We start from the raw sequence: 25,564 nt of genomic DNA on the forward strand, positions 1-25,564 counted from the left end.
CAGCCATAAACTTAAGTGTTCAAGTTCAAAACAGTAAGCAGTAAGTACAAAGTCAACATGTTTATATAAACCATTACAGAAATAATTTTCAATCCATATTTGGAACTTCTTTAAAAAGTGAAATAGCTTTAAACTGTGAATTACCTACGAGAATGTTACAAATAAATAACATATTCAAAATATCAATTTACAGCCTGTTTCAGTTGTGTGGAACACGCTGTATATAAATACATAAATATCATGTATATGTGCAATAACGTCCTGACCTTCCTAACTGTTGATCTCAAAGAAAAACACAAAATAGGTTTAAACTGTGAATTACCTACGAGAATATTACAAATAAATAGTAACACTATCTTTTTAATGGTATTACAACAATATTAAATAATTATTGCGGTTAAATTGATATTTTGAATATGTTATTAATTTTCAATATTCACGTAGATAATTTACGGTCCAAAACTAGTTTGTCTTTCTCTGTGAAATCAACTGATAGGAAGGTCAGGATGTTATTGAATATTATTATGCTTAATAAAAAAAATTAAATAGTATTGTACTACGTAGATGTATGTTCATGTATTCTATTTATTAAATGTCTTTTTTTAAAGAAATATATGAATAATACGATATTATATTGTTAAATAACACCAATGTTTAATAGTTTAGTACTTTTATTTATCTTATAGAACCTTTTCTAATACGAAATATAATATAATAATATTAAAATATCTGTTTTACAATATGTGTTCCATAAGAACCCTGTTTAAAGAAGTTCTAAATGCGGATAAAATATTATTTCTATAATGGTTACAGGAAAAGCCGAATTTCGTACTCACTTTGTATGTATTGCTTCGAACTTAGTACTTTAGCTTCAGGCTTATACTAATAGATGGGTCTTGTCCACAGTCATATGGTCTGAAAACTCCGTTGGTGGTGATAAGGCTCTTAAATATCGGGAGTTGTGCTTTACAAATCGGCTACTATGGCGCCTGAATCTTTACTTTCTTATTCAATAAGGACGTTAAGGGAAGATTTATACAACTGTATAATTAATATAATTAATATAGTTATATAAATTACTCTTTCTACTTATGAGAGAATTCAGAAATATTTAGACCACAAATAGAACTTACAAGTTGATTTACAATTTACGAATTTACAATTATCGGATATAAGATCAACTAAGATGAATTTATATTTAAATATATAAGTATTTACTAGCTCGAGGATATACGGAACAGAGATTAGGACAAAAGAAGATCGATTTGAAAGAACGGGAAGTGGCGAGGACGAGCAACCGAATAGGAAAAGCGGATCAATGTGAATGATATTAAGTTGACAAACATGTAAATATATGGATAGTGTAGAAATAAATAAATAAGTATAAATAGCTTCTAGAACATTTAACATGTCTCTCCTTTCACATCCTTACGATAATAATACTCTCAATATCTTATTTCTACAGTAATAAGAAAAAGATTATATTAAAATAATGTAAATTATGGCAATTCGAAGTTATAAAAAAGTACTTTTATTTACTCTGAAATACAGAAAGAGATTGGATTCAAATAAGTATTATCCAATGTTTTATGTGTCTGAAAGTAATTAAGATCAGTTAAATTAAAAAAGAATGAAATAGGGTCAGAATATGTCTAACATGTATGATATGATTCTTTTATTTAAACAATATTTAACTTTTTCAGCAAAGTACAAGTGATTTTCGTATATCCTCGCACCAACAAATATTTTTCCAAATAAAATACCATGTCTATGCGTCCTTGTGGTCATATCTTATATGTTTTATGTATATTGTTTCAATTAATCAATAATACTGTTACAAAGATTTTTTCTCAATATAAAAATGAAACATTCGCATTTTGAACATTGTTGAAAATTTAGGAAATACCATCAAGCATTGGAAGTTATAAAAATTTGTTAATAACTAGAAATGCATATTCTCCTACCATGTTTTTACTCGCTTGGACATGTCGAAAAGAAAAATTATAACACCATGAAAATTTTAACATGATGTGCATCGTTAAATTAATTTTCCATAACCTCATGAAAGTATATAATAATATTTACATATGTAAAATGATGTTATTAAATTTTATGTCAGCTCAAAGATTTGATATAGCAGTTTATATATTAAGTAATAATATGCGGAAATACATTAAAGATGATTTTATATTCATTACCTTCATAAGGAATATGAAAATCATTTAATGATCCACGTTAGGGTTATTCGTGGACTTTTCATGTCACAATAAACACAATAAACAAAATACTGTAGTTTTAAATATACATAGTTGTATTTAAGTACATTACAGACATATGTATGTATATAGAAAAAATTTTTGTTTTGCAATCCAATAGTTTTATAAATCTTATAAGAAAGCGAAAAACCCCAACGTAAATAAAAAATCATTTTACAAATGTTTTTTGGAATGTTTCAAGAGTAGCTTTCTCACCAAACGTTTAACGACAAAAATATCCAGACGAGTTATTATGAAAATGGTATTTGTCTTTCTTTGAACTTTAGAGCGTTACATTGTATAAAATATGTATGTAGTTATTGCCATGTACATTCGACTTGTTTTGAGAGTACAAATACACGACGACTATAAAATCCTTTGCTTCAATTTTCATTTAATATTGTTTCAATAATAATAACGCTACTAGATTGTAAATATTAATAATATTTATAATATAATATAATAATACAATAATAATAATAATAATAATAATAATATAACACTACTAATTTGTAAATTGTAGTATTAAATATTATCAAAAAATATCTATTGTTATTTTTCCTGTACTTTTCCTTTCATGTTTACTGCAACATGTAATGATGATAATGCACAAAAGTATGAATTCCGATACAATGGTCAGTTTTTAAACTTTCCCATCATTTTTCCTACTTCGTTATTGCAAAAAGTGTGTCACTTCACAACATCGCTCTTTGTTTGCATTCCGTCAAAAAATTGGCAGCATTTATAGGCTATATTTTCCCTCATTACAGTTTAATTAAATTTCATTGTCGCACCATATAATTTTCTTTAAAAAGAGAATTGTTTTAAAATTTCTATATGGCGTACCAGACAGCCACATATTATAGTTCTCCTATCATCCAACCTTTCGTACGTATTATTTTTTATTATAACACTCTCGCTCACATTCACTCTTTCATATTTTCAAGAATCTTGATAACTATCCTTTTTATAGGAACCGCGCAATTACCTTATGTTGAAGGTATGCAATACAAAGAGACGCGCGATATTCCTACATTTGTATATATTATATTACTGATTATTAATATCTAGTATTTCAATATACGTATATCAATAAAGGCCACGAGTGTGTTCAATATAAAATTACTAAACAGTAGTTGAAATTCGTTCGTACTAAAATAGTATGTATAATTTTGCAAAGTTTATATGACGTGCTTACATGTCTATATTTACTGTGAAGACGGATATCGTTGATTTCGTGTTACATAAATTAAGCGGTCGCTTGTACATTACAAACCTATTTCAGGTTAATATTTAGAGATTACTTATAACTCACTAAAAAATAATGGTGACTTTTCCACACTGTTTTAAAATATTAATTCATCTATTACTCGGATTATATTTGTTACTGTAAATAGCAAAATGATACATCGGAATAAAACTGGAACCGATATGTATACATCAGTGTATAGCGACCGCTATTGACAAAAGTAATCTTAATTCATCAGCAAAAATAAGTGATGACGCAAATAAAAATACAATGTATTTCTCGGGCAAATCCTTATCAAGGACGGATAAGACGCAACATGATAAGAACCGCGACAAGAAAGTAATCAGTGAAAAGAAGTCACATATGTGGCGTTACGCTTAGTGACCGACAGTAATACTTGGAAAAAAAATACTGATGCGCCGGCACTCAAAATCTTGTGTATAATGCTTGGACAAAAAATAAAACAGTATTCACAAATTATGTAACACATTTTCTTGATATTTTAGCAAAAAGAGATATCGTTAGAAAAAAAAACAACATTAGCTAATAATATAGCTAAAATAACAAAGTTAGTATGAATTAACGTTAAATATTTTATAGCTAAAACAGCAAGAAAATCTATACTTATTATGAAAAAATATATAAACATTTTGCTTTACGAAAAACTGCTTAACAGTGATCAACGTGGAAGCATACATGGAAGACGGCGCAAGTTGGTCGCTCGTCGCGTTCCTTGCCAATTGTGAGCTTTTTATTTTCTTTTGTCTTGAATTAACTGTACTCAGAGTATAGAATCGACTTTGAAAAATAGTAATACATATCATAAACTTTAGTTCGCTAGAAATTGGGAGCGACTTATACCTCGAAACATCTCCAAAAAAATATTATAAAATAATATATTTGAAGTTTTACAAATTGTATTTGTATAGATCAATCAGAGAACCTGTGTACGCTTCTCATATACATATGTAAAAGACGTGATTACTGAGTGTTCCATGTGTACACGATATTGAAAGAGAATTCAAAGGCAGGGTGAAATGGACAGGCAAATAGGCAAATGCATATATAATTTACATGTTCTCAAATTGATCAACACGACGTTTAGTATTGCCTTTACGAATTTCACGAAGCGTTTTGTATTTATCGCGACCTTGTTTGACGTTTTCCCTATGAATTTTATCCATAACAGTTTCTTTTGACTCGTCGCGTGACTGTGCAAGATCTTGTTTCAATGCCTGAAATATATAATTATTATTCAAATACGTCCATAAAAATTACTCAGGGTGCAAAAAATTTATATACAAGCAAAGATCACTACCTTAAGTTGATCATGAAGGCGTTCGTTTCTTTCTGCCAAGGTACGTCGCTCCTCAACAGGATCAATTATCGATTCATCAGTTGCAAGATCTTTAGTAACATCACCATGAGAAACTTCGTCTTCTCCTTCCTCTTCACCTTCTTCATTTTCTTCAACATGATGATGATGCGGTGTTGTACTAGCTTGATATGCTCGATCGGCTTCTTCCTGCCTTAATCTATAGATACAGGTGTAGAATAGAATAGAGTTGACTTTTTTCTCATATTTTAAATAGCGAATAGTTGCATAACAAAAATTACATACTTAGCAGCTTCAAATACTTCTTCTAGCCTTCTTGCTTCGGCATCCTTCGCCACTACCTCAGATTGTATACGTTGTATTTCTTCTTGCTTAGCTCGTATTTCTTGCTCAAGTTTAGCACGCTCAGCTGCTTCCATCTCATGTGAAAGTTCAAGTTTTTCCATCATAGCCGTAAGTTCCTTCGTATAGAAATAATACACATAGAGACATATATTGTAGGAAAATTATATTTTATACTAAACTATACGTACTTTCTGACGATCCTCTAATTCTTCCTTCGCAGCTTGTAACTGTCTAAGATGTTCTTCTAAACGCCGGATCATTTCTTGAGCTTCGGTTAATTCAGCTTGCCGCCTGTCCATTTCTTCTGCCATATTTCGAAGTCGTTCTTCATATTCTTGTTGTTTTCTCTCAGCACGTTCTCTTGCAGCTATTTCTAACTGTAACTTTTCTCTCTGTTGTTGTTTTGCAATTTTCTCTTCCCTTGCTTGCGCCTTTAAATTATAAATGTTTATTTTGTGATTATAAACCCAATTCATTATCTATGAGATGATTAATTTTAAGATTCAGAAATAGCAAAGAAACTAAGCATTAGAAATGCATTATAAGCGAATACTCGCACAGAAACATACCTTCATTTGCTGTACATCAATTGTATCTGGTTTACGTCTACGCATGTAGAGTTCGTGATTGCCCATACACAGTGCTAAAATTCGTTTATTGATCTTAACCCTAGTTGCAAAAAAGACGAAATCGGGTGCCTTCTTATCAATTGGTTTAATTATAAATTTCTTCTCGTTAAATGAGATATTTCTTATCTCAGACCATGGGAAACCAATTTTTGGTGTCAATTTATCATCTTTTTCGTAGATGTTCAAACCCAAAGCATCAACACCGAGCCACAGGTCTGTACCTTTTTTATTACGAATTTCGAAGTAATTCACTCCGTACATCTCCAAATCCTATGCAAAAAAGAAACGTATATATATAATATATTGATCAAATGTTAAATTAATAAGAAGAAGCTATTAAATCATTACCTGCGCGATTTTTAGGTATTCCATCATAGCATCTTCACGTAACATGCCACGATGTTCTTGCCACCAATTAGTGATGGAACTCTCCCATTCCTCCTTGCTCATTTTATGTTGATCCACGACTCGTTGCGGTAACAAGCGGTCATTTATTAAAAAGCCAGCAGTATGTGTACCTTTTTGAAAATCTCCGTGTTTCGCTTGGACTGCGTAAGACGCTAACAATACAGATGTTTCTGGAGGACAGTAGATTTCATCCGTCAGAATAGCGTTCTTCACCTAAATGTAGTCCACATAATATAATAATATATATATTAGGTTCGACTTTTCAATTTCAATTGTCATGTTGTCATGTATAAATAATGCAAATATATCATATTCATATTATGATCATATAGTATTCAGTATGGTTTTTCTAAACTCTGACCAATTTTCTGATTATTTTGTCGATTAAGATCTATTTATATATCATCATTGTTGGAAGATGGAATTTTCAATATTTTTCTTGTTTGAAAAATTCTATCCTTGGATCAGATCGATATTTAGTACAATTAAAAATCTCATTTTCATTGCAATCTTTAGTCTGATTTAAAACATATATGATGGTAATAAGCGTAAGCAGTGAGAATTCATGATAATGATAGTGATAAATTTTAGTCAACAAAAAAGTAAGGTAACTAATCAGATTTACATAGAACTATGCTGAATGTGCCCATGTATAATACATTATATGATACGATTGCGTTCGCTTTGATCTATTTCGTAGATTATCTGAATGATAATATGCACTTATTTACTCAACCTTGTTACATTGTAATACAATTCTACTTATAATACCGAACAGTTTGCCCTCTATAACTAAAACTTGAAAGTAGTACATACACACACACTCCTATGTATACATGCGACATACATAAGTACGCACATACATACAAAGCACATTTTGTATATTTACTTGTATAAAATTCGGTTTAAGTTCTATATTAATTAAGCATTTTTTTACTCCTTTTGATGAATACTACGTTCAGCCATACCTGCAGATAAAAGAGACGCAACGTGATATCTTGAATCAATTCCTCGGCAACGTCTTCGGGATAAAACTTGGCGCGAAATTTGAATTGTAGGGGAGTCTCTTTCTTGACTTCCTGGTTCATCACCTAAAACGTTCGTGAATCAATTAGGAACAAATATAAGAAAAAATTTCCACAAGAAACATAAACGTAGAAAATTCGATAAATAAATAACAAACTGAAATCACCCCATCGTTTGAAAACGTGCAATGCAGTGTGTTTCTCATCGGTATACATGATGGAATATAGTGACGTTGCATGCGACATAAAGGATGATAAAAATCCTATGATTAGAATACGGATTTTTATGCTTTTATGGGAGACTTAAAGATACAAAAATGTGTAGAAAATACAATACATAACATGTAAAAATCTATAAAACAATATAAGGTCATTCTATAAGTAATATCGTGTTTATATGTAATAAACATTTCAAAAATGTACAAATTATATTATATTCATTAATAAATAATGTACATATATCTACTGTTTTCTCGAACTACGCCTGACATTTTTTAATTGCTCTTTGGAAAAATTTTATGATATCGACACAAAATATTTAGTAGCTGTTCCAAAGTTAAATTTATTTATTTTGCATTGACCCGACGAAATAGAATTCCTTCCAATCGAAAAGTACATATTTAAATTCGTTAACAGTTACAATTTTCTTTAATATTAATAATTCAAAATGAAACATAAGAAACGAGGTTACTTATGGAATGGAATAAATGTTTACCCAGGTCCTTCCCTTTTATTATATTTATGAAGATATGTGTTTACATAAATATCCATAGTCTACTTATGACATAATTATAATAGATGACGAAAACGCTAACGTAATAGCACGGCAAGTGGTTGATACTATCTTTTTATCGTATTACAGGTAAGCAGTGTGACTTGTGACAAAATAATACGGACATTAAGATATGTAGTTTACCAACTCTCACTTTTGAGATCGATATATTTATTTATTATGGTCCGAAATAGGTAACTCTTATCCGAAATACATATGTGTATTCTCTTGTTAATTTAACGACCTTGTATGAAGAACATATGTGGTATGTGTGAAATTTCTTTTTTATTACTCGTTCGAAGATACAAACGCGATAGAGATTGTTGGAGATATTTCATTAATGGAGAATGGTCATAACGTTGACGCTTTGATTGACACGATTATCTGTAACCGTATAGGTATGTGAATATCTTATCTCAACATGTAAAAGAAAAATAAGAACTGTACAATGAAAGGCAATGAGTAACACATATGCTTCTCGAACTGCCAACTGACATTAAATATTAACAAAAACTAGAAAATGTACAACATTGTTTGCGTGAATTTCAGTTATTCGTTCTTAACCAATCATAGAATTCGTTATCCGTATTGTTCGATTCGTTACATTTTCTGGTTCTAAGTATGTTAGGCTCTGTATAAGTACTATCTTTATTTATATTTTAATTGGGACCCATTATTTTGATTAATGTGATTGATTAATGTGCGAACATCGTAATTGTTTTAAAAATACATTCTTACATTACACTCTCAAATTTAAAAAAGATACGTCAAAATAAATACCTTTAACTTTGACAAGATTCCTCACAGACTTTCAAGGTAACAAATGTCATTTAATCAAAGTGTCTCCGTTACAATTTATGCTACATATGTGCATTTCTTACAATGAGTACCATTCGATTATATGTAGGTGGAACGTTTATGAAACACAATAGCATGTCTGAATAAAATAAAACAAACGTTTTTACTTTAAATTGAAAGAATGATTTAAAAAGAAAACAAACAAAATACAACGACTTTTAATTATAAGAATAAGTAACTGATGCTGTTAAATAATATATTTGAATATTTGTAGCTCATAATACAAAATATTGCAGACTTATTATAATTATGTACTTCAATATCAACTAAATTGCCTTTATAAGGAATTTAAAATGAAAAACTTAAGCACAAATTGAAAATGAGACAATCCTGTTAAAAGCGTTGTTAATGAATGTCGTTTAAAATCATTAAGTAATATTATCCACATCTTTGTATTGACGATGAAAATCGAGTTTGATTAAAATAATTATTGTAATACTTGACAAATTCACTTTGAAGTGGGATTTATCTGTCAATAATCAATAAGCACGAAACACTCGTTATTTAACTAGTAAAGCGGAAACAGTTAGCTACAATTAAAGGAAGTAATGGAACAGCTAAATTTATACCAATATTGATATTATATTAATTTTTAATAAAAATGTACATTTTAATATCAACATTAAATTCATTGTATCTACAACTTATAAAAAGGGTTGCACGTTTTAATTAAAATTAAAAAATCCAATAAACAGATACAATGATGTTAGAATATTAAAACGATTCAGTTGAATCAAACTTATAATCGATTCTCATTCAATATTGTTATTTAACGTCCGTAATTTTTACAAACAAATTTTACGACGACTATACAAACATTTTATAAAGGTAAAACATTGTCGCAAACTTTAAGATTCGTTATAGATGCGATAATATACAATTATATCTGTGATATCTATAAATCCTTTAGATGTTTATATTCTACAGATACATTGCTAGTATATCTTTTCTTTCTCATTTTTATACAGACATATTTTACTTTTTTTCGGATACATTTGATATAAAAGATATATTTATTATTCTACGTTTCCATTAAAAGATCTGTCAAATAGTGGAATCATCCACTTGTATGTCTACTTTTAACGCAAAATGTAACAAATTGCTTCTTTGAATTTCAAAAACCAAACAAATTGAAGCTATATTTTTGGATTTAAACAATTTTAAAGATTTAAAAAAAAAGAATAAAAATTCATGAATGTTGCGTATCTATGAAAATTTGAGTAAACCTGACAAATAATTAGGAAATTATTGAAATCTTTAAGAATTATTATATTACTTGAAACAATACCTAATACACGTATTATATTTATTATTACACATATTATATTCTGTACATAGTTTCGTTCGAATAGAATAGAATGCACTTTACCAGTCGATCGTTAATTCTGATCTGATCGAAACATTATAATTTTTCTATTTCGAAACTCGCATTAGTATGTAAATGAGAAATAATTATAGGAGTTGGCAGTAAAGCGAGTAAACAGACACGGTCTCCAGTCATGCTCGACTCTCGTAACTGCTCGTAACACACGCCCGAGCATTGGGAATGCGGAACCGCATCCGCTTGGGGCTTATGTTAGACAGTTCATATACGGAAGTGTCAATCGAATCTGTAGACACGGTCGCCTTGACCGCGGCTGACGTCGCAGTTCAATGCCGGTGTAACGCGACTTTTTTTATTATTATTACTAATATTGCTGCGCGGTTGCATAATTTCACGGATAGGAACAAGGAACTGGCAAACAACAGGAGGAAGAAAAAGAAACAACATGATGGACATTGAGAAGTGCGTGGAAATTGCAGGTATAAGCGTGCAGCAAACTTTAAGAGGAATCATCGATGATAACATGTTGTTAATTCTTTAAATCAGTGATGGCCCCTGTTGTGCTGATAAGAAGTAAGTAGTGAAATTGGAAATAACGGTAAAATATAAAAATAGAAAACACGAATATTATAGTTAATATAGAGGAAACTGTATTTCGTTATATATATTAATTAACGATTTCTTATTATTGTATGGTACACTACTATAATGCTATAAGTGTTTAACGAAATTATACCAACTGTTATACTTTTATCTTTACCATTAGTTATTTAGTTTATCGACTAATAACTGAATAGAAAATTTCTTTTCATTCCTGATTTCATTAGGTTGGTAAAAAAGAAACGAATTAAGCCTTTCCTTACGAGGTATGACTATGGAAAATTCAAACGAATTGAAATATAAATGTAATTTTGCAAGTTTTTATTCGTTTCTACATGTTGCTACATTTTTAAACGCTTTGAGAATTTTTCGAAACGTCTTGGAAAAATTTTGTTATGAATGTAGTGTTGTTACAACTATGTTACAATAATCGAGATTTTTATATAATTCGATAATCCAAAAATTTCTTCATACTGTGATTAGTTTATAAATTAATAGGAAAAACACGCAAGTTGCAACGTTATTATGAATATCTCTTTATGAAAGTATAAATGGAACAATGATTATAGATGCGGATACCGATTAACTATTTATTTTCCACCAACCTAATAATTACGTCTACCGTAGTTAATCATTAAATGCATTTCCTTATAATATTGTGACACATCATTTACTTCTGCACAGCTTTACCGTTGCTCTTGAAACATATGATCATAGAGTTATGGCAGTGTTATATCTAGAAACTATTTATTAAAATATTTAATACTGATTTCATAACACATATATGTGTTCAAAAGATATTCCTTTCTCTGTGAGAGTCAGGTGTGTATTGTTAATTTATTAAGAACAAAGTAAGGAAATATGTAATGTAAATGTTGTGTAACGTTATTAAAAAATATAAAGATATAGTAATACAATGCTCATATATAAAACATACATATCAAATTATTGGAACATCAGAAATGTATGAAAATATTAGATACTCTAAAATCTGCAGTAAATGAAAAACTCTACTAATTAAACAAACAAACTAAATGAAAAAAGAAAATGTCCACGATTTAAGAAATATAGTTCATCATGGTACTGTAAATAGTTAAATTTCAACCAATTTGATAAAATTGTAGATATCTAGATGGAGAAAAAATGCAGTGAAGAAGCATCGAACAAATTCATAGAATCCCTTTCATAACTACAATTTAGGAAGCGAATTTAATAATGCAAATTGACTGAACAAAGATTGCAAATGAAATATTACATTAACGGAGTATTGGTATCCTTGATGAATTAAGGAAATAAAAACTAGCAGAAATTTAATTTAAAAAGTGTTTCCCAATACGCTCGACTTCTTCGTAATGGCAATTTAAAACTTTATAGATAATGATTATCGTTAAAAATGCATTTATTAAACACCAATATTATCATAGTCATATATTTACTTAAGTTAGAAGAAAATTCTAATTAATACAATAAATATTAAATGACGATATTAGAAAAGACATATTTAAAAAATTCACTCAAAATTTATATACATGTATACATATGTGCTGATTGTACTCTTTGAAAGATTGAAATTTACATAGCACTGTAATTTTTTCAAAGATTGATTTTTGCAATGATTAATATGATATGAATTGCACAATAGTTTATACTATGGAAAATATGTAGCTAAATATTTCTTTTTTATAAATCGATGTTATTAACTGCATTCTCGGTGTATTAAATGAATTCATTAGCAAAATAATCGGAACATAACTCTGCATATACCTATAATGTTTGCAACTCTTAAGAGATGGAAATATAAGACTACAAAAATATAAAAGTAACATAATAACTATCAAAGATCGTAAAAGAAACAACCATTTTTCGTTTAAGAAGAAAAGAATTCAACTACACTGATAGTTTAGTTCTAGCGATTACAAAAGATCTATGGTAATATCCTTGTAATGTGTAATGTAATAATTTTTCATTTATTGTCACATTTAGAATAACAGACGATTACTAAAACTATTTAAACTTTTTAACGTACAATGAATGTAGAGGAACAAGATTAAACATTATCGTGTTCTATATCTATACATACAAGATAACTATAGTAAATGTACAAATCATTCTGAATTGCTATAATGAAAATAAATTAATTTTGATAAAGACAAAAAATGCATTTAAAGATTAACAAAGACTGTTAATTATCTAATAAGACTTACTAATTATATTAATTATCCCTGTTGGAATTAAATAACATAGATAGAATAAATAATAAAACTGGGCGATAATTATAATCACTCAAGACAGTTTGTTCGAATGAAAAGTAAGAAGCACGTGTTAATTCTTAAGAAAATGAACGTTCGTCGAGTAATTTGCCACAGCAATTGTCAATTGGTAAGCCATGGTCATTTATTTTCCGTTCGATGAAACTAACAAACTCTCGACGTTAATGCGTGATGGGAAAAGCAGCAAATTCCAGTGTTTAATCTGCATTAGTATATATACACATAAGGCGTTTCTTTAAGCGCCGAGATATCGATCCTCGATCAATTATTATCAACTGTTTCTATAAATTCATATGAATCTATGAAGTAAATGTATGTGCCTGCAATCGATCAATTTGTTTCAATCCACGATTAATTTTGTTAGTTGAACCGTTGAACAAGTCTCACATACATATCGATATCGATATGTATCTCTTAACAAGGAAAAATTTACTTTTTACTTTGCTCGTCATACATATATAAACTCTGTAACGTACATCATACACAAACGCAGTCTTTTATACGCGAAAAATAGGAGCAATTAAATCTTACTCGGTTAAAATAATACGAGTACAATTTGGCAAGGCAGAGTTTGCTTCGAGGAATAAAATAAATGGATTAAATAAGCAGGGATTGTTTATCAATATCGAGCAATCTCCCGAAAACGTATTACACTCGAAAATCTTTTCTCCATTCCAAAATGCTAAGACGTTAATGTTTTTATGTTATTGCGTAATGCGGAAGTTTGGTGAAACAGCAGGTTATCATTTAGTTCGAGGATTTTAATCTAGGCGCTGGGACAATTATCTTTCGGTTCGCGTCTACGGGTTTAGAAAACTTTAATTGCGGTCTTACGTGCCAGAATTTTCGAAGGCCACACGGAACCACCTGCAATTATTTGCCAATATTGTCAAATACTGCTCTTGTCTTGCGATTTCGCTGACGTCGAAAATGAAATCGATAAAGGACAGTTCGAGATTGTTTGATAATTAGAACGAAATAATAAGACATCGATTTAACTTACCGTTAGTCGTCCTCAATTATTATAAATAAGATATTTCCTATAGTTGCTTAATAATGTTTCTTGCTCACGTAAAATTACATATCTTGCTAATTTCAATTTTACGATTCGAATGACCTTTAATTTCAGTTTTTACAGTTTCATTTATAGGAACACAAAGAACAAAAAACCTTCAGAAATTACAATTGTACCTTCGTCCTAAATCGATTCATTATCGACAAAGTAGGTATGTATTGTCATTAGAACAACTAAAAAATTACGAAATGTTTTTTATATATAATTAACATATCAAACTTTGTGAAAAGATGTTTGCACGAGGTGTCAGGGAAACCGTCATCATTAATCAAGATACTAACTTAATCCTAGAACTATAGAGTGGCTCACACAAGTATTGCAATATCCGTTGAAACCTTTGTATGTGTTTCTATACCTAACAATAAGTGTTCAGATACTTTGAACAGCCACGTGGTATTACAATTGTAAGTATGTTTCTTCTCTATTTAGTGTTCCAACATTATATTATTATTATTCGAATCATTTAAATGTAAATCCATAATTATCTCAATGTGAATTTATAATCGTTTCAATGTAAATTCATAATCATTTCAATGTGAATTCAGAATCATTTAAATGTAAATTCATAATCGTTTAAATGTAAATTCATAATCGTTCAATCTTTAATTTGAAGCAAGCTGTACGCTAACTACGAAAAGTAACTGTATAACAGTGTCGTTATAAATTGTTTCGATGTACTCGTATGCTTTCCAAAACATGCCTCTCCGATCCGAAGCGAAATACGCTGTTGTACGATAGACGTTAGAAACGTGCTGCAAGGACATCGATAAATCACACTAGTCATGATTTAAAAACGTTATGCTGTAGCACCGTGAAATTATAACAAAAGTACGTGTAAATAACTAATTACTCCATGTCATTACAATATACGATAAATGACAATACGTGAATGATGCTGCTCCTCTGCAGTCGTCCTATCGAGTATAAGTGTACAAACAAATTAGAAACAACGAACGTCGTAAAGCGTAAGGGTGCCGATTAAAAACAGGAAACCGACGTTCCACTAATGATTACCCTGGTTAACAGCTGGAATCTATTCTAGGTCTAGTTCTAATTTTGGCGTACCTTGTTATGTCTCTAATCGAGAAATTTAAGCGATAAACGATATAAATGTCGGAAAATAAAGAAACTCCTGTTGCTCATTTTGGACAAAATAAAACATAATTTGGAATTTTATTCTTCAAATTCAAACAAGATTTATTACACCGCAACTACTTGAAAAATAAAAAACGCCTTGCAAATCTGAAGCATTCAATTCTTTACATGAAAAACTAACTTTCATATTCGTACATATCAATGATGGTTTATTATTTATCTCATAGCAAAGAGCACACACTTATATTTTAATTCCGTTGAATTCCGTATTTAAAGATTTCCCGATATTAATGAAAAATTGCATAACCCAAGTATGACGCTGTGAAACAATTTTATTATTTCACTACATAGTTAAACGCGAATCGCTTGAGGACTTATCACGACGATCACGATTAAGTAACATTTATGATTGTTCGTGCATCGTATAAGTATAAATGTAAAACGAGTGATCTTGAACTTATAATTAACAGTGCCCTCGTACGAGTATAATTCGAAAACATAATGTGCAACATGATTTATCACGCTGATTAAACTCGTGGTAACTTACCCTAGACAAGAACGGAAGTAGTCCACTCTTCCAGTTGTTAGTATTGCGGTTGGCATGCGTTCAAAGAATGAAAATACGATAAAGTTTAAGTATACGAACAAGCTGTTTGAATTATCGGTCACATGCTTGTCTTTAAAATTAATGTGTGACACATATCAACCTCGTCGCATAAGTAAATGAAACAATGGTTAGACGAGTAAATAGAAGATCATAGAAGAACACATTAATTTCAAAGATTGTCCGTGCGCTTGGAATCATCCTTGTGGAGGATAAAACACCAAAGCTGCCTGCTACATATACTTATTAACCACCTAATGCACATACCCGTGATATATATGTACATACATACAGCATCGTGAGTAATTACAGACTCAAACATATTTTCTGCATTATCTCATCAATATTTCTAGGAAACCACTAATCATGCCTAGATATGTTAAGTGAAATTGTCTCTGTAAAAGAGAAATTCAACGCTAAAGGATATACTAGGAAATGGTACATGGCAAATTATTGCCTTTCGTAACTAAAATAGAAAACGAAAAAAACAATTTTTCAACGAGACAATGCACCTATTTATACAGCCGCCGCTATAAAAATTTGGTTTCAAGATTTCGAACTAGAATTATTATCTATAGCTAGTATTGAGTTCTGATCTGAACACGATCGAGAACCTATGGAGAATTCCAGCGAGAAAAGTTTACGACTAGGACAAGTTACCTCTAGAAAATATCGTGGAACTTAAAAAAAGAATAAAATCTGCGTGGGCTGATATTCAAGGCGTTACTTTAAATAAGTTAGAGGATAGAGTACTTAACAGATTAATAGAAATAATAAAAAATAAACAAAAATCCACTAAATACCGAACGAAGACGTAACAAAATTAACATTAAGTTTATATTTCTTCTCAGCTAAAAACACAGTTTTAAGAGAAAATTTCATTTTTCCCAGACTTCGAGAGGAGAAATTGTTTGTTTGTTGTATCTTCAATTTTCGTTTTAACATGAAAAATGTAAAAATGGAATTGAGTTTATAATTATCCACAGCACTGTACATTACGGGCATATCTCGCAAATTTGCTCATTTTAACCACTCATCTTTAGGAATTTAGACTATGACATCTTATACTAAAATATACAGCCTACTATTTTAACAATTTCTAAAGTAATAAAACTTATCCTAAATCTCCAGTTTCATCGTGTGTTCTCCATTACTCGATATCAATTAACACCTATTAAGTAAACATTCATCACCTATTAAGTAAACGTGTAACTCTTCTTCAAGACGGAATCTCTTGTAATGGAAAAGTTTCATCATGCATTTTCCATTATTTTTGCAGATACGTACATGGAATTTTAACCAATACATAGTGCTATGTTATATATCTTATGAGGATATAAATTAAATATAAGTTAAACTAAAAGAGGCTTACGTTAAGGTTAAGGAATTATGCTGAGATTCTTTGATCTTGCCATCAAATGATCAGATTTCTAGGAAAAATAATACCTCAATTACTAATGTTTTGCAAACAAAATGTTGACGAAATTAATTCGTCAATAACCTGAAAGTGAAGAAAAACAGTTTAAATTTTAGACTGCTGTTGTGTAGCACAGAGCTACTAAGCTGATATACAAGGTGGTCTAAAAATGTACACAATCCTTCAGATACTTGCGATAGTCGAAAAAAAATGTTTCGAACAAAAGTTTATCAACTTTCGATCTACTACAAGTGGCAATATTATGAATTACAAAAAAAATTTCACTTCGATGAAAAATCAGGTCACCTTTATATTTTTAAATGGGACAGTGCATTTCTTTATACTCCGTTCGATGCATTTTTTAATTCTCTACAGGAAGGCATTGAGGTACTTGAGTTGAAAAATGATTATTTTTAAAAATATGTTAGCTTTAATGTCGTAAAATTTTTCGTATAAAAGAGCAGAAAAACAAGTACTACTTTATCTTTCGTTCACTTTTATACGATGAGTTTTACAACATTAAAGTTAAAATATCTTGTAAACTAATCATTTTTCAACCCAAGTATCTTAATATTTTCTTGCAGGGAATTGAAGAATAATAGTATATAAAAAGATCTATTATTCCATTTAAAAATAGAGGCGACCTGAACTTCTCATGAGAGCAAAATCTTTTTTAAGTCCTTAACATTGCAATTCGTAGTCGACCGAAAGCTGATTAACTTTTGTTCGAAACATTTTTTTGCCCGATTGTTATCGGAAGAGCCTGTAAGATCGTGAGGACTGATTTTTGACCACCCTGTATATACAGGGTGTATATATATACATCGTCTTAAAACTATACTTAAAAATGTTTAAGTCACTGCATAAATTTAGTAACGCGTTAGGCTTCAGTTTAGTTTAATTTCCATCAAAATAATAAATTTTTTACGTATATATTTCACATGTATGTTTCATTATATACCTACTTATTATTTATAATTATATTTACGCTTTTCATGTATCTAATTTTCTTCCGCAGTTCTTCATCAAGTTGACTGGCCGTGGTGAGATATAACCACTGACGCAAATTGAAAATAAGCAAAAAGCAGAATATGCGTATCGAACAAGAAAATGTATTACTATATATCACAGGTCAGTTTTTTATTTAGAATTAAATTTTTATATATATCAACCGATTTAGTGGCTTTAATAAATTTTCAATAATCAACGTTCCTGCCAAAAGAGTGCAAACAATGAAAACAATATTTAACGAACGAATGTTTCTATAACGATGAAAAAGACTGCTGTTTTGATGTAAGTCACGACATTAAGGAATGCTGATACGATACTTTAGGGCAGGGGAGAAGATTGAAACACAAGACATGTGCATAATCTCACGTTACAGATGAGGTGTATCTATTATTAAATGTGTAATAAATTTTTCTTGAAGGCATAAGACGAAACACAGAAAATATTAAGAATAATGATACAACTATAAATATCATGTCTACAAATTCTTTCTGTGATACGACTAATTCAATACTTCGACTTTTCATTTTTCGTCCGTTTTCATTTTTTTTTTTTTTTTTTTTTTTTTTTTGCAATTTCGCATCTCGACATTGCCGTACATAAATAAAGCTATGACCAGCAAGTTTTATCCTTATAATTCTATACCTTTCTAGTCTCTCCTACACTGATTTACTTTGTTAGATAATGTTAGAGATCAACAAGATTTCGAAAACTGTTTATTCTTATGGAATTAAATAAATAAGCAGCTTGTATAAATGTCTAAGTAGATGTTCCCAGCGTAATGCAATTGCGAAATACGCGACATTTTTCCCGCTGATTCATACTCTGCTCGTTGTTACTATTTATACGAGATGAGTCAATAACAGGAACACAAAGAAAGGATATTTTCACTGGGTAAAATGAATAAAAGTGATAAAGAAGCAACATTTTCGTGGGAAATTGTAATAATTATAATAAATAAATTTTATGTACGTTTTTGAAAGAACCTAGTTCGAACCTCATGCCACATATTCTAGGATATATGTATTATCTATGCATGCTTATAAAAGTAGGCAAAAAAATATTTCTGATAGATTAAATGGGTAAGAAGTTAGATTAATCGCAGTCTGTGCAAGAATATACGTATGTAATAATAGAGTGATAATACAGAATAGTCGATATGTGGAAATTCTGGACTATCAAAAATGTCCTTCCAGTGCAGACCGATCCCATAATATAAGTAGCAGCAAAGAAGATAAAAAAAAAGATGTATCGAAGAAACGCGAATGAGGTTGGCTGCACAGTTGCGGATGGAACAATGTTTGCCAATCTAATGGAACCTGCATCGTGTTACGTAATGATCGACAGTTCGCAAGTAAGAGAACGCGCGCACCTGTGTAGCCTTTTTGATTCGTGGCCTGTAGCGGAGCACCGGATAAAGGATAAAGTTAATTTCCACGGAATTTTTCGTCAGCAATTTGCCAGCTCTTCGAACTTTTCAAGCCTCTTGAAAAGTTTCAATCATAACATCTAGTCGAAGATTTATCATTAAAAATGAGCAGGAAGTGTTCAAAGCATATGTCATTGCGTAATTTCGATTAAATAATTACAAATAAAGTATGAAATGAAATATTACAACACATTAATATGATACATATTAATTTTAATGTTAATTAATGTCATACATATTGTCATGATACTGATTACAATTTGCAAATGCAACGATATGATCAAAACACATATTCAGAATTATTAATTGGTAAGTATTATTTAAGGCGTAATTGTAAAAAATTACACGGAATTTGAGGATAAACATTATTCAAGATACGAATCTAAGAAGTCAGGTTTAAAGGATTTTTCTTTCACAAGGTGCAATTGTAAAGCATGGAAGAAATTGTTACGTAATCACTGCAAACATGTAACTTCATATTTTCGTGGATGTAGTTGAGAAATGAAACTTTGACTATCACTTCATCTATTAAATATTCTAGAGAATACTATGTTTTGGATATTTCATATATTTTTGCATCTACAAATTTTCTACAGCTGTACAAAAATTTGCAATCAAATAATTACTGTATGAGTCCCATATACTACGCTTCTCATGAAACGAGTATTAATAGCAATCGATTAAAAATTCACCCGAGTATTCGATTCATGACAGATAAGTTCCCAAGCTACGACTCCAAGAATGACACATTTCCACATAAATTGCAGTCGTTTGACCCAAATGATATATACCCATCATAAATCCAAGATAAATGTTTGATTGATGGCTTAATATTTTGTTTTTTGATTATGTCGTGTTCTGTTAGAACAGTCTTGTAAATTTTATTCCGTAGATTCGAAACACTGAGTAAGTGAAAATATCAAGTGTTACAATGGAACATGTCATCTGTGTTCATATATTATTGACTTTAATCTTTTATTTGTTATCTATTACAAAAAATGTTCTACTTATAAATACATTTCTATCTATTATGTATATACTGTGGTAATTTATTTAAAATACCTCCGTTACATAATCGCACAACGTAATATCGTAACCACGCTAAATGTTGTTTAAAGGCATATTTTAGAACTATTTAAATATTTTCATCGAATTCTCATAAAAATGAAACGGTCTTTTGCGGGCGAAAGAAACTGAAATTTCGTTTTCAAAACAAATATACTTAAATATGTATTTTTCTGATGATAATAATTTGTTATATTCTCTACTTTATTTTTCATATGTGAATATAAAAGCTTAAACAAAGACATAGAACATTTTATATACGTATGAATAAGGTGCAGATGATCTTATGCGTGTAACTTAAATAATTTTTGCTTAAATATTAATCTTTTGAAAAACATTGACATATACATTTATTTATTTAGACTTATTTGCTAATTGTTTTAATTTATTTCAAAAGATATAAATATTATTCCATGTAAATTTCTCAAATTAGATAATATCCTCTCATGAATAGTTGACCTTAAGACTAACCTTACCAGACCTGGTCAAATGCCCGGTTTTAAAATTTAATTTAAAATTGTACATTCATTGTTATTTCTTTTGTTCACCTAACTTTATGTAAATTCTTATATTATATGATTAATCAGTTTCTCAATTTTTATTAATATAAGAATTTAAATTATTTCTTTCTTTATCAACGTCCCACATCATGTGTTGATGAAGTATTTTAATTAAACTGCTAAAAAGAAGCCTGATATAATACAAACAGGTCACATAATTTATTTTTAGATCCGTTATATAATTTTTCAAAATATGATGCAATTAATCATTCTCTAGAAATAATTATAAGTACTATTATGAACTATTATCTGTAAAATAGTTTAATATTACTGTGGAAATACATATATTCTACGATTATATATTGTGGCATATATATAGAAAAGTTATTTACAACTTGTTTATTAAAACATATGTATGAATTTAACACAATTTCCCTGAAAAATTGCAATACTCTTTTGTTTTTTCTTCAAAAATTAAAAAATATATTGTGTTATACGACCAAAATCATAATATTTCTCGTTCGTTTCTGTTTTTTAATACACAGCTTAAATCTATAATTTAAAAAAGAGAAATAGAATGAAGATAATTAAGAATACAATGTACTGAAAGCGATCCTCACATAAATGAATCATTTTATCATTGAGACAAAAAAAAACGTGTTTACGTATAAACATCACAGAAAGGATTAAAAGTACAGTTTTATTTTAAGAATATAGCTAATGATGCATGTTGATAAAATAAGGCATTAACATCACTCATCCCATGAAATAATACGTGCAAAGTAATTCGAATAAGAATGCCGCGTGCGACGCTCATGATTCATCGTATTCTTGTCTCATGCGCATAGTTCCTATATCAAAGGGTTAACGAGAATCAGAGAGAAAGCATAGTATGTTGCCCGTACGATGGGCAAATCTGAATGGATGGTAACAAAAATTCATAGACATCACGCGAATCAACTAACCTTCAGGCTTAACGCATACTAAGCAGGAATCAAATTTGTCTTTTATTAAATTTTTTCGAGATCCAACTAATTTAGGTCTAACTAGTAATTTATCGTAAGATCATTTAGCGTAATTGAATCTCCGTTAGAATCTCCGAAAATCTCAGACCATTTAAACGACTGAATCTACTAAAGCAATTTTGCTAATTTTTAAAATTTGGGATGTAGCATTAAAATAGATAAAATAAACATGTACCTATGTATATATGTTATCAATTGCGATTTTTCAAGAAAAATTTGAATTTATCAATATCTCAATTATTTTTGCCGATAGAAAAAATAATTTCAAGACGAAACTAATTCTTCAGAAGAACGAACATTGTGATATGGTATGTATAATTGGTTCAAAAATTCTCGAGTTCTCACGCTTATCGATATTTTTTTAAATGTCTTTACAAGTTACTTTTACTTTTATAAAAAAAAGCTATTAAGATATTTGTGTTTGAAAACGAATAGTTTAAAACGTATTTTAATCGTATATATTTAACACGTGCCACCGAAATGTTTAATGAATCAATTATGTGTATAACGTGGAACTTGTTGAATATAAGAATTGGAAATTTTTAGATGGTTTTGTAGCTCTAAGATACGATGTATTTATTTGCTAGGTGACCTGATATTTCTGCATAGTACTGTACATGTATGTACGAAAAGACAGACGAGATATTTGGTGCATAGATACAAAAGTGTTAACAAAGTTGAGGAAAATTACAGCATTTACGAAACGATTGTGCGTTGGTGGACAAGCTCTTGTTTGTCCAACAAATAACCGAGAGCAGTAGCACGCTTGGCAAGGCCAAGAAATGATAAAGATGACTAGTCTCTGGGATACAGTGAACGAGTGGACGGTTTTCTTGTTTCCTTAAATGGTGTCGACGTAATGACTCATCCATCCAGCGTTATTTTCATGCAATTGACGTAACATACTCGCGGTTCGGCCGTTTTAACAAAACCAGCAGCGCACCTCGTTCGAGCACAATGCACGCACAACCTGTGTGCACTCTGTCCTTCTCCTTTTTTCACTTTTATCACGCCTATAAAACACTAGCTGATAAGCTGGCTAAGCTACTTTGCTAAAGAACAGTCGCCGATATCTCTTCGTTTTGTAGTACAGCTCTTTGCTTTACGGAACTCTTAAGGACAACGTCATCGACATAACGTGTCGAAACGCACAGATAACTCAAACTCTCCTGACGGACTTGCGCTTCGCCCGATAACGATCTTGCCTTCTGCATGATATATTTACGCGAAGATGATTACATCGTAGATGGCGATCGAACCGTGGCTGACTCGAGCGTAAATAAATAAATACACCGGCTCGCGCCGGTATTCGAACGCTTGTAGACATTGACTTTTATGAGTAGTATTACCTATGTACGTTATACTTACATGTTTGAAAATTTCATTGACACTGTCAATCACTATCTTGATTATGTTGGTCAGTTGTTCGAAGTAAATCTGAAGATATACACATCCGGTTTATCTCGAACCACTCAAATATTAAAAAAAAAAATGAATGATGCGAAAAAATGTACGACATTCTGGTGGGCCTATTATGTTCTTGCGTATTTGACCTAGCAGTAACCTTGAAATCTTTTATGAAAAACATATTTTTAAATAGATAACTGCATTTTTTATTGCATATTCTCGTAGCTAACAGTCTAACGTTTTCCAAGCACTATCAACTCTTACTCTTGTCACCATCCTTATAACTAACTCATACTTGTAACTTTATGATTTGACTATACTTTAAACTTCTTAATAAACTAACTTTAAAATTCGGCCTGTTGTCGGCATTAGCGTTGCCCGATGTACACTACGGGGACGTATAAAGACGTTATTCGTGATATTACTAAGTGCCAGTGTTGATCAAAATTTTACTCGAATAACAGTAAACGAATAAAAATAAAGAATCAAATGTTATTCACCACTGATGAATAAATATCCAATCAAACAAGTACTTATCCGAATAAGAAATTATTCGTGCAGAAATTTGCCTAAATAAAAATTTGATCGAATAATTTATTCAGATAGAATTATATATTATATACATATTAATATTAATATTTTATATTATATTATTTTATATATATTATTATAATTATATTATTTTCGCTATATTAATTATATATTATTATTATATTATACTATATTTTAATATAATATTTATATGGTACATCAAGGGTAGATATGGTACTGAACGTGAGAAATATTTTCAGACTACATTATTGTAATATTTTATAGGTTTTTGTAACTAACTTTTTTCAAATGACAGATTAGAAAGTGTATCGTTCCTTGTAAATTATTATTTGATAAATTAATAGTGAGAATTGTACCGGTACCTGTATATACTTGTACACAATTAAATAGAACAATTATTCGTATCATGCGAACAATTGTGCAATCATTATCCGAATAAATATAGAAAATAACTGTTACGAGCAACAAATAATTATTCCACTGATACGAATTTATTCCATTAATTATCTTGGATAAATATTTATTCGAAACAATTCGAATAATGCCCAACTCTACTACATATTCGTATGGCATTGTAGATGGACAAGCGCGCAATTTTCTAACGTTTCCGAAGCAGTCAATACGAACAGACACTTTTAGGTAATAGTTAGGAAATACACAAGTTTGTATTTTCTTGAAAACATTTGACTGTCGGCTACAAAAATATGTAATACAAAATGGAGGTCTCTATTTAAAAATTATAACGTTACCTTCGTAGCAGGTTTCAAGATCATCATAAGGTCAAACACACAAGATACATAATATATCTCCGTGGATATCGTGCAATTTTTGTCTGAAACATTTTTTTGTATCATTCATGTTTTTCGAGACATTTGAGCGGCCCGAGATAAACCGGACACACTCTATATAGAAGTAGAAATGACGAGATATGCATGTACATATTTAGTACAATATGTACATTTCCCAGAAATCATAAAAGCGTTGAAACATATTTTTAAAGTATTTGTATTTAGAAATTAGTGAACAAGATGAAGGCGAAGAAAGGCAAATTTTCTCAGTAAATATGTAGATTACTGCAGCTGCGATAGATGTAAAAGAGCAATTGAAGGTGCAAAAATCCAAGTCCACCTTTTACAAAAATTTGACTCCTTGAAGTTTTATATATTTTTATATACTGATCGATCGACGCAAGAATCGGACAAGTCCAATGCGTTCATAACAATTTTTGGACTTACTCAATGTGACCTTTGGGAAGAAGAATCAGCTATGTCCAGGACTTGTTCGGCTTTTGTTCTAATATATAGCGTTAATGATGG

The 25,564-nt window shown here is 30.1% G+C and overlaps 1 protein-coding gene and 2 long non-coding RNA genes across 6 annotated transcripts in view; 2 read left to right on the plus strand and 1 right to left on the minus strand.

Annotated features, from left to right (window-relative positions):
* LOC138178841 (uncharacterized) lies at window positions 1–2,800 on the plus strand. The gene is made up of 2 exons (XR_011172823.1): window positions 1–40; window positions 890–2,800. It is a non-coding gene; the product is annotated as an uncharacterized LOC138178841 (long non-coding RNA).
* Window positions 2,680–25,564, minus strand: part of Moe (moesin) — a 34,201-nt gene continuing 11,316 nt past the window's right edge. For 2 of the 4 annotated variants that reach the window (XM_069111116.1, XM_069111117.1), the window contains exons 3-9: window positions 7,191–7,313; window positions 6,163–6,435; window positions 5,755–6,084; window positions 5,374–5,616; window positions 5,126–5,301; window positions 4,823–5,039; window positions 2,680–4,739 (exon numbers count right to left, since the gene is read on the minus strand). In XM_069111116.1, coding sequence (XP_068967217.1) covers window positions 4,575–4,739; window positions 4,823–5,039; window positions 5,126–5,301; window positions 5,374–5,616; window positions 5,755–6,084; window positions 6,163–6,435; window positions 7,191–7,313 — 1,527 coding nt within the window. In that variant the 3' untranslated portion in view covers window positions 2,680–4,574. Of the gene's footprint in view, window positions 4,740–4,822; window positions 5,040–5,125; window positions 5,302–5,373; window positions 5,617–5,754; window positions 6,085–6,162; window positions 6,436–7,190; window positions 7,314–13,905; window positions 13,939–15,788; window positions 17,276–25,564 lie in introns of those variants that run through there. The other 2 variants (XM_069111119.1, XM_069111118.1) reach the window with 2 other exon arrangements.
* LOC138178840 (uncharacterized) lies at window positions 10,386–15,793 on the plus strand. The gene is made up of 3 exons (XR_011172822.1): window positions 10,386–10,774; window positions 14,210–14,297; window positions 14,377–15,793. It is a non-coding gene; the product is annotated as an uncharacterized LOC138178840 (long non-coding RNA).

This window comes from Bombus flavifrons, chromosome 4 (genome assembly GCF_040668555.2).
Source record: "Bombus flavifrons isolate JBK064 chromosome 4, iyBomFlav1_principal, whole genome shotgun sequence".
In the NCBI taxonomy this organism is placed as follows: domain Eukaryota; kingdom Metazoa; phylum Arthropoda; class Insecta; order Hymenoptera; family Apidae; genus Bombus; species Bombus flavifrons.